This window comes from Bubalus bubalis, chromosome 3 (assembly GCF_019923935.1).
Source record: "Bubalus bubalis isolate 160015118507 breed Murrah chromosome 3, NDDB_SH_1, whole genome shotgun sequence".
Classification (NCBI taxonomy): domain Eukaryota; kingdom Metazoa; phylum Chordata; class Mammalia; order Artiodactyla; family Bovidae; genus Bubalus; species Bubalus bubalis.
In genome coordinates, this window is record NC_059159.1 from 18,629,013 (window position 1) to 18,639,886 (window position 10,874).

At 41.6% G+C, this 10,874-nt stretch overlaps 1 protein-coding gene across 4 annotated transcripts; it reads left to right on the plus strand.

The window, feature by feature from the left end:
* Window positions 1-423: 423 nt before the first annotated feature.
* Window positions 424-9,791, plus strand: CCDC43 (coiled-coil domain containing 43). 4 transcript variants are annotated; one of them, XM_044938889.1, is made up of 6 exons: window positions 424-477; window positions 663-719; window positions 3,979-4,066; window positions 5,222-5,357; window positions 6,783-6,841; window positions 8,080-9,791. In XM_044938889.1, exons 1-6 carry the CDS (start codon window positions 439-441, stop codon window positions 8,265-8,267), a joined length of 567 nt encoding a protein of 188 aa, XP_044794824.1. In that variant the 5' UTR covers window positions 424-438; the 3' UTR covers window positions 8,268-9,791. The 4 variants fall into 4 exon arrangements, with proteins under 4 accessions (XP_044794824.1, XP_006045635.1, XP_006045634.1 ...); XM_006045573.3 differs by lacking the exon at window positions 424-477 and having other exon boundaries at window positions 484-719; window positions 6,783-6,894; XM_006045572.3 differs by lacking the exon at window positions 424-477 and having other exon boundaries at window positions 484-719.
* Window positions 9,792-10,874: the final 1,083 nt, after the last annotated feature.

The window sequence follows — 10,874 nt, forward strand, 5'->3', positions numbered from 1 at the left end:
GGAGCTTGAATTTTGATGGGGGGCGGGGCGCGGGGGCGGGGGTAGCCTGGAAAGGCGCAGGTGGCAGTTGATAGCCATAGTGCATATTCCACAGAGCCGGCGGTTTCCTCCTTGAAAGTGTGGGAGCGGGTGGCTTAGCTTTCTACGACTGGCAAGAAAGGGCGGCTTGGTGAGGCCTGTCAAAGCGCTGGAATCGAAGCTGAGTTCCAGTTCTGTTTAGTTAGTAGCCGCGTGACTTTGGCCAAGTCACTGAACTTCCCCAACTGTAAAAAAGAGTCTGTTAAGAATACTCACCTGCCAGGATTCCAGAGAGACCGCATGATCGTGCAGAAGCCAGGATGCGCTCTATTTAGAAGGTACAAAACGCACCAGCAGGTTACTAGGGGTCAACTGGGCTCTAAGCCAAGCGCGCCGGGGGCGTGGATTTCCTCTCTGAGCATGCGCAGTGGGCCGCGGTGCGGCCCGTCAGGCACTGCGGTAGGCGCCCTGCAGGCTGGCAGGTCCCTGGCCCCAAGATGGCGGCGCCCAGCGCAGTGGCTGCTGCCACCTCCAGCGAGAGAGATGGAGGGGGCAGCGGCTTTGAATCGTGGCTAGATGGACGGTTGGAGGCGCTGGGAGTGGACCGAGCCGTTTATGGCTCCTACATCTTGGGTGTCTTGCAGGAGGAGGAGGAAGAAGAGAAGCTGGATGCTCTGCAGGGTATTCTCTCTGCTTTCCTGGTGAGAAGCCCAGACACATTCCTTTAGCCTCTTAAGCCATTTCCTGTTAGTACTTCTTTCCCCTACCTAGTGTCCCAGAGGATTAGTGGTCTCACCTGGAAGAGAAATAATTTTCTGAGCCCTGGGCCTCGGGGACAGGGAGCTACTTTTCATCCAGGGTTTCGGGAGCCAGAGGGTTGCAGGTGCAGAGAGAGGAAAAGCTTTCTCTTATTTCTGCCCTCTTAGGTGCCTGTAGGTCAGCTGGGTGAGTATTCTTCCAAAGGCATTGAAATTAGATTTATCATAAACGTCTAACAACCAATTTCATTCCCGTCCGTTGACAGTGATGAGAGGGGGAAATTAAGTGTTCTGGGGTGCCTGTGCCCCATAGGAGGCAGAGCCCCTGACAAAAGCCCGCAGGAAGTACCCTCTTGGTTTCCTATTTTGGAGGTAGGATTCCCAAAAAGATCAGTTTAGGCAGTAGAGGTCTTTTCACGCCTAGGCAGAATGGAAGCAAATTTGGGCTCGATCCTTTACTGTATTTAGAAATGCAGTAATCATTGGGGGGAGTGGGTGGAGGAATAAGAGAGATCAGAGTTTAAGAGAAATAAACATGATACTTAGCCTCCTAGAAGCAGATCCAGGCTTTCAGAAATGTGTGCTTTAAACTGTGTTTAAGTAGTAAGTCACCAAGAAGTCCACACTTTTCCAACCTGACCGTTTCTGCTGCCTTCATCTCTGCTGCAACTGCTGCTAAATCACTTCAGTCGTGTCCGACTCTGTGCGACCCCATAGACGGCAGCCCACCAGGCTTCCCCGTTCCCTGGGATTCTCCAGGCAAGAACACTGGAGTGGGTTGCCATTTCCTTCTCCGCCTTCATCTCTGCTTACTCTTATTTGGTGAAAATGCAGTTCATTGATTTCAACATGGTTGAAATCTAACACTAGTGCAGCTGTCCCAGGGCCTCCTGGCAAGGGCCCCCTTTTTAATTCCAGAACCTGCTCTGGTGAGATTGACCTATAAATGGGAAAGCCTTAACACAGCTTGTGATGCAGCTCATGAGTTTGCTGGAAATACAACACAGAGGAATAAATTCTTTTCCTGAATCCTTACATTGCAGGTTGTAATTGGAAAGAATAGGAGGCAAACAAATTAAGTTACCTTAAAAAAATTTCCCACTGGGAAGTTCCTAAAAAGTCCATGAAAAAGAAGTTCAGGTAACTTGGGTACTCACTGGTACAGCTCCTTGACTTGTTCTTTTCATTGTATCATTACTTAGAACTGTATGTCTGCTGATAAAGGTAGACCTGAATTTTGCCCGAGACTATTTACAGTCTTACTAGAAGAGTTGTCTAGACCAGATTTATTATTATTATTATTATTTTTTGTATCTCTTGTTTGCATAAACTGCAGAGACAAACTCACTTTTTTTTTTAATAATTGAGTCTTAAAATATATATATATATTTGGCTGCTCTGGGTCTCAATTGGGGCACACAAAATCTTTGATCTTCATTGCAGCATGTGGGACCTTTAGTTGAGGCTTGGGGATCATTTTAATTGTGGCATGTGAACTCTTAGTTGCAGCTTGTGGGATCTAGTTCTCTGACCAGGGACAGAACCTAAGCCCCCTGCATTGGGAGCACAGTCTTAGCCACTGGACCACCAGGGAAGTTCCAAGACAAACTCACTTTTAAGGTGACTTTCCTTCCTCCCCCTGCCCAGTTCACAAACCCTACTTAATTTTCTTGTAATTTCTCCAGCCCCTTCTGTGTAGAAAATAACTTTGAAAAAAATTGGCCAGGAACAATATGGTGAGGCAGGGTCCTGTCCATGAAACAACTTGGGAGCAACCTTATAGAGCAGCAAGGCCAGTGAATATGGCAGACACCAAACATCACTTATAGCACTACTTAGTCAGCTGGGCTGGGTATAAAAGCTCCCAACTATTATACTGAATCCCATTTTAGGAAAAACAAAAGATAGCCAAATTAGTTGCTCTATTGGGCTAGGATTCATTACTAGGAATTTAGAAGCTTATCAGCAACAATTTGAGGTAAGACTTAAGAACAGTATATATATGGTTGGGGGAAAATGACAGTAAACAAAAGCTTCCTGTCATCCTGTTTATTCCTTCTGATTCCACTTATGCTGATTGATTGAGTCTTCAAATTTTTATTGATGGACTACTCTTCTGCCAGGCACTGCCCTAAGTGCTTGGGGGTTCTTCAGGAAACAACACAGACAGAAATCCCTGTCCTTGAGGGGTTATATTCCAGTAAAGAAAAACATAATCAGTAAATTATCTAGGGTATTTGAAAATGATAGTGCTAGGAGAAAAAGAAGCATTGTGAGAAAACTGGGAGTAGAATGGAGGGCGAGCAGTTTTAAGTAGGGTCATTACATTAAGTAGGATGTTACATTTTTTTTCTTCTAGTTGTATTGAGATGTAATTGACATACAGCACTACATAAGTTTAAGGTATACGGTATAATGATTTGACTTACATACATCATGAAATTTTATCACAATGAGTTTAGTGAGCAGGATATTACATTTTGTGGCAGCTGTTCATACACCAGCCTTTTTCTACGAAAAGAAACTTTCTCGTAGATCTGGATTTTAATTTAAGTGTGACACCAAAGCCAACATCCTTTTGGTCATACCATGCTAAAGAGGAAGATCGGTTGGTGTGCAGAATATGTCTGCTTATGTAAAATGGACAGAGAGATGGCTGGATAGGAGACCATCTTCTCACTTAACTTCTCTTTATTATGGATCAGTGAGTACATTGGAGAATGTACTGAATTGAGTATATTGGCCAAGGAAGATTTTCATAGAGGAGCATTTTGACTCAACAAGTTTTTGCTCCAAGAGGAGGACTGCCCTGAGTTGGTGAGAATCCTCTCCTTTGGAGCTTGGCAGGATGGAGTGGGTGCTCTAGCAGGTGTGGCTTCTGTGACTCACATAGGATTCCCTCTGTGTTGGGAGCCCTCAGAAGAGAATCATCATTTCTATTCTGTGGGTCCCAAACCTGCTCTGTGATTTCTTCCCATCAACAGCAGGGGGAGCTCTGCCCTTTGCGTAGATTTGATAAGGTTGAGAAAGTGCAAGTGAAGACCCTCAGTTGTGTCGGAGTCTTTGAGAACCCATAGGCTGTAGCCTACCAGGCTCCCCGTCCATGGGATTTTCCAGGCGAAGGTACTGGAATGAGTTGCCATTTCCTTCTGCATTAGGTTGAGGGCTCTCCGGAAATTAATTGGTCTACTTTTTCAACCAGGAAGAAGATTCCCTCCTTATTATCTGCAAGGAGATTGTGGAACGATGGTCAGAAACTCAGAATGTTGTCACCAAAGTGAAAAAAGAAGGTAGAGTTGGAGTTTTTATGTCTAACCTCCAACCACTTTTTCTGTACAGCTGTTAAGAGTCTTTAGTTTTCCTCACTCAGTTGTGCTAAACCGGTAAACACCTGGCAGCTTATTTTAACTTTTTAACTGAAGGTTGGTTTTCTTTTACATTTTACCACTTCAGCTGACCATGGCTGTCTTCACTGTGGTTCTTGCTTTTTTCTTTCTCTTTCCTTTTTACACTCCCCTGTGTATATTTGCTCTGCAGGTACGGGGTCAACTATATTTTCCCACCCTTTTCATAATCTCATTTCATAACACAGACTGTGATTGGTCTTTTGCTTCATTCAGCTAAACCCTCCATCCTTTCAAATGAAAGAGGTGATCCCATTAGGATGAAAAATCAGCTACACACAGCTCAAAACAGAAATCCAAACTTGAATAGAATCTATTCTGAGCTGTTCACATGCTGGTTCTCAGTTGTGGCTGTACACTGGAAGCGCTTGCTGTATGTTTGAAAGTGCCAGTGCCCAGGCTGCACCATGAGCCAATTATATAAACCTCTTTGGGGTGTGGACCCAGGCATTGTTATTTTTTCAAAAGCTCCCCCAGATGATTCTAGTATGCAACCAGGCATGAGAGTCATCATTGCCTCCTTGACAAGCAGGATGCCTGCTTGACATCATTGCCTCCTTTCTTTGAGTATGGAGAAGTCAAAAAATAATTTTGTTTTTAAAATAATCCAAGTTTCACCTGGCATAATTATCAACATGGGATAGACCAGCCTAAGTTAATGCTAGATTCCTTCTTAGGCTTCTGGTTTGAGACAAGAGAAAGTTGCATGTTTGGAGGCTTGATTTTCTCTGCTTCTAATGCAGTACTTGTCAACTTTTTTTTTTTTTCCTTAAAGCAGCAGAACTTCAGCATACAATAAAAGTAAAAGCAGGGCTGCTCTGATTGAAGATGGATATGAGACCTAAAGCCTGGCCTGCGTGGCCTTTCCTTGCCTTTCTCATTGGCCCCTGAGGCACCTCCTTTGCACCCCAGGGCTCTCAGGAGTCAGCAGCTGCCGTTGCCTTTGCTCCAAGCACTGCCTGGGTGGACTGGTGGTTTGGAAGCATCTTTCCTCTCACATACAACCTTGTTGTCCCCCACTTCCCTCCCACCACCTCCCAGATGAAGTCCAGGCCATTGCCACCCTCATTGAGAAGCAGGCGCAGATCGTGGTGAAGCCCAGAATGGTGTCAGAAGAGGAGAAGCAGAGAAAAGCTGCCCTCCTGGCCCAGTATGCTGATGTGACAGATGAAGAGGAATATCCTTTCTGGAGTCTCAGCGCCATTCCCTAAGGCTCAAGTCAAAAGCCTTTGCTGGTTTTCACTGAACTCTGGGAAGTTGCTAGTCCCCCTCTATAGCTTTATTATTTAAAAAAAAAATTATTTATTTCTTTGGCTACATCAGGTATTAGTTGCTGCATGTGGGATTTGTTTAGTTGCACTGCAAACTCTTAGTTACAGCATGTGGGATCTAGTTCCCTGACCAGGCATTGAACCCCAGCCCCCTGCATTGGAAACACAGAACGTTAGCCACTGGGCCACCAGGGAAGTACACCCTCCACCCCCACCCCACCAGAGCTTAATATTCTCCTCTAAAATGGCAGAGATTGTAGCCCTTTGTGGGCATGAGGAATGATGCTGGAATGATTGATACTGGACTATTGCAATGTATATGTTCTTGAAAACTTCTGTGTGAAACAAATAATGCCTGAATGGACCACTTCTTATTGTGTTTTCAGAAAATAAGATCTAGCTTAAAAAATTGAAATAGTTGATTTACAATTAGGATTCTTCATATTTGTATAATACCTTTCTATGAAGTATAGTGTTATGTGTATAATACATCTTTGTAATTTTTATCATAGTTGATAAGGGAATGGAGGCAATAAGAGATGAATGAGTGATACTCCAGTGACTACATAATAAAAGTGACACCAAAATAAACCTGGAATTTGAGTGAGGACTAGGTAAAAAGAAAGTGTTGCTGGTAGGAACAGGTTTGGTTCCAAACCTGGATCTGAAATTTGTTTAGGGAATACTTAGCTTACTGAGCCTGCTTGAATGGAGTGACTGTTGTATCAGAAATGTTTGCTATCTAATCACTAGGTTAGGAAAGAATTCTTAGGCTCTTTGGGGTCAACTTCTTGTTTTCTCTCATGATTTTTCTTGTTAGGTTTGGCAGAACTGGGGTTCCAATTACAAAAAAGTCTCATTTCCTGGGCTAGAAAAAAACATTTTAAGCATTAGTTCTCCTGGAGGACTTGTTAAAACACAAATTGCTGGGCCCTGAGCCCCAGAGTTTGGGATTTTGTAGATATAGAGAGGGGCCCAATGGTGTGCATTTCTCAAAAGCTCTTAGGGAGTTCTGGAACCACACTTAGAGAACCACTGTTTCAGAGGTCATCTGAAACATTACCTGGCTCCCAGGTAATGTGGCAGTCCACCCAGACCAGCTTCAGTTTCTTTTCAGACCCTAACAGATAAGAATCCTATAGGAGCTCTGAGCAGTCTTCCCCAAGTTGAGACTTCTAAAGGTGACTTTCCTGGATTTACCATCACATCCCTGTCAGAGTCCTTCCATGAAGCCTGCTTTTCCTTCCCATCAGCTTAATCACTGTTTTCTGATGTTGTGATGGGATGTGCTAACCTTTGTTTTACATGTGACTTTCCTTAACACCACTCACCGAAGCCGATGAGAAGGATGACTCGGGCGCCACCACGATGAGCATTGGTTCTGACAAATGTATCCTTCTCTGTGTGCATCTCCAGGTGTTGCTCCATAGGATCTTCTTGTGGGTCAGTTTGTGTTTCACTGTCATTGCTGGGGGCTCCCTCTACCTCCAAGAACACATGTTAGGTCAACATCGTGAGCCCCAGTCCTTGGACTGCTAAATAGTCAATTTAGCAAGAATTTCCCCCCCCAAAAATATGTTGACATGAACTGTGAAGGGGTAAGTTTAGAGAAAGGGTTTCTGAGGGAAAATGAGAATCTGTACTCCTTGTGTATAGTGTTGGGTTTCCCAGCAATGTGGAAGCAATTAGAATAATATTGCAGTTTTGGTCCTTGTCCTCAAAGACCTGGGGAACTCATTGGAAAGAGAATAAAAGCACTGAATACTTTAAGTGAAAATATGGACAAATTGAAACATATGTGGTATAAAAAGTCCCTACCAACAAAATCACTTATGAGCAGCTTATAGAGAAGGTGGATTTAGAAATCCACCTTCTTAAAGGTGAGGAGTAAGGTGGATTTTCTGAAAGGGAGGTTATTTTCTGAGAAATGGGGGTTATTTCAGGGAAACATTCATTTTAAAGCACTAAAGCAGAAAAAGATTATGTGGAAAGAGTAAAAAGGAGCTTGTCTGATAGTAACAGGTTATGTTTTAAAGTCATAAGAAATGAGGGGTAAATTTTTGGCTGCTGCTGCTAAGTCGCTTCAGTCGTATCCGACTCTGTGCGACCCCATAGACGGCACCTATTTTCTAACTGTGGTTAAAGTATTTCTTTAGAACATGATTTTCACTTAAAACTTTAGTGGTCTAGGAAAAGAAGCAAATTGATAAAGTTTAGTAAGGTTAAACAACTTTTTAAACTCTTTTCAAGCATTTTAATAGTGCTGAGTATAGGAAAATTTTGCCAGTTACTTGAATACTCTAGTCACTAAAACTAGCCTGGATGCTCCAACAATATTCTGCCAGTGAATGATATGAGTACTTATTCTAGAATGAGATTTCATTTTCATAAAATATTTGCACTCAGATTTAGGCAAGTCTGAATGAAATTTTTATTCAATTTTTTTTTTTTTTTTTTTACTAATAGCAGTTGTAGGATTTTCCATTGGACTAAAGATAAACATAAAGTTGGTTGGTTGGTTGGTTTTTAAAGATGAGGGATAGATAGTATTTGAAACTTGGCTTGAATGAGAAGAGCAGGAGTTGAGACCTGTGTGACCTGGACCCTTATCCCTTAACTCACCTGCAGCTCTGTTCCGAAACACCAATGTGGAAGATGTCCTCAATGCCCGAAAACTGGAGCGAGACACGCTTCGGGATGAGTCCCAGAGGAAGAAGGAGCAGGACAAGCTGCAGAGGGAGAGAGACAAACTAGCCAAGCAGGAACGCAAGGAAAAGGAAAAGAAAAGGACACAAAGAGGGGAGCGAAAGCGATAACCTTGGTCCACTCTATTTCTCCTAATGAACTTGGTCAAAGGGAGACCTGGTTGTGCATTTGTGTATTTAAGAGAAATGAGAGAACATTGCCAGGTAGTTTCCCAAGGCATTTCCCCTTTTGTTTACATGGTCACAAGGAAAATCGCAAACAATTCTAATTACAAAATGTGCCATGTCTCTGTGGTGTGGGTAATCGGATTACTGTAGCTAATGTCTGAACCAAAGATCTGGGATGGGGACAGCCTTTATATTTTAATACTGAAGTCCTGTACTCCTTTTGACCATTTTAAAAAGTCTTCCCTTACCTTGGATAAACAGCAGGAATATTCAGAAAGCTGAATTTTTGTCCTGAAGGAGCTGAATCATGACCACTCCTTCCCTGAGATGAATTATGTGTGTGTGTTAGTTGCTTAGTCGTGTCCGACTCTTTGCAACCCCATAGATGGCAGCCCACCAGGCCCCTCCATCCATGGGACTCTCCAGATGAATTGTAGGAGTGTCAATTGCTTCAGAAGTATTATTCACATCTAAATAAATGGTTTTAGGGCTGAACTAGGAAGCTAATGAAGACCCCTACCCGGATCCAGACTTTTATGTTACATGGTGACAAAATAGGAAAATAAGAAAAGGTTATTTGGTGGATGTTCTGCATTTGAGATTTTTTTTTTTTTAAGTTTCAGCCTATGATAGGAAACAAAGTTTCTTTTAGTAAGAGATAGTTATATATTTTTCCTCATCTAGGCTGTGATTTTAAGAAGGATGTGTCAGTATTGAGTGCAGGGAATCATCATTAGCTAGATTCTTTTTTTATAATCATGAACTCTCTTGAGTGCTAGTAGAGATTTTAACCCTGATCTGCCCTAACACATACAAGGACCTGATAATTACAGGTTTAGAAAAACCCTTTTAAGGAAAAACACTGAAAATCTCTGCTAACACAGAGATATTTAAGAGTGTACATAGTAGGTGCTCAACAAATTTACTGAATGAGTGAGTGAGTGGAGAAACTGCTTGAGAGAGTTGAAAGTGAGTAGGAACTCTCCTCCATTTCCACTTTTGTGACAAACCACATTTGGTTATAAGTAGCCCTTTCTCTACTTCAGGAAGCAGACCGTCAAGAAGCCTGAAGAGAGAGCACTTTCTCTGTCAAGACAGAAAGTAGATACATTATACCAGGGGCGGGCAAACTACTGCCAAATTCGGTCATTTGTTTTTGTATGGTTCGAGCTAACAATGGATTGTACATTTTTAAAGGGTTGTAAAAGAAAGAACATGTGACAGAGACCTTATGTGACCTATAAAGCGTAAAATACTTACTACCTGGCCCTTCAGAGAAAATGTCTGCTGACCTCTGTTTTATACCATTAATTATGAGATTAACAAAAAAATGTTTACCGCTCCACAGAAGGTAAAAAACATGGTTAAGGAAATGATGTGTCACCTGTATACACTCCTATAGCCATGTCATTGTAAAATTTTTTAAAAAAATAACCACCTTTTTAAAAAATAAACTATTTAAATCAGTATCTTGATTTATTCTGATTCCTTCCAGCTGGAAGTGAGTTCTGTGTGGATAGTCCCTCAGGAATGTGTTTGAATTTTACTTATGTTTTGATTAGTCCAATAATCTCCTCTGCTATTAGACCCTCTTCCTGGATAAGTTCTCTGCCTCAGTTTTCCTTTCTGTGAGGTTGGATATTAGGAGATCAGAAAGATTACCTTCTTTTTTGGACAGTAGGTTGGCTTTGAAGTCTCTCGAGTCCTGCTGGTATTTTAGTTTTATACGTGGCTGTGGCTACAGTTGGCATGTGAGAGAGCCTGTTTTAATAACCCTTATTTTGAATTTTTGGTTTGTTTTCACCTTAATTTTGGTCTCTGAAGCAGAGTCAGTTTATATCCATAGACCCCTGAAGGATAGTAGTTTCAATCTGTTTTAAGAGTACTCAATTCATTTTTCCAGGACTCTGTTAGCTAGGTCACAGTTAAATGTACACCTGAACTAATGTTTAAACAGAAGAAAAGGATCAACTTATTAGGCTTTGAGTAAGGTTATCCACGTAACTCAGGTGCTAATAAACCTTTTATGTCTAAAATATTCAATATTGGAAAAGGCAAATTTTAAAACAACTATGTTTTCTACTATATGATGGACATTTTAGGCCAAATTTGGAATTTCAGTCATTAATTCCCCAACCTTCTAAACCCTACAGTACCAGACTATTCAAGTGGGAAAGATATTGATATAATTCAAGGTACCTAATTTTCAACCACCTTTATAAAAAACTGCTTTTTCTATTAAAAAAAAAAAAACTGAGTATTCCAAATTCTTTTGGATTAGAAATGATGGAACCATCAGTTTGATCAGACTGTAAATCTTGTCATAACTTTTATAACACTTTCATAAGTTGTAATTCAGAAGTATAATACATAAGAACCATCCATTAGAGGGTATTCAATAGAAAGGGACAACCAACTAATTTGAGAGTTATCTGCAGTGTAACTTGATTAACAAAATTTGAAATAATTTTTGTTTTTTGTTAATAGTGTTTCATTTCTGACTACTGTATGTAAAAGTTTCCCTAGAAGTTTTACTATGGTTCTCCTGGA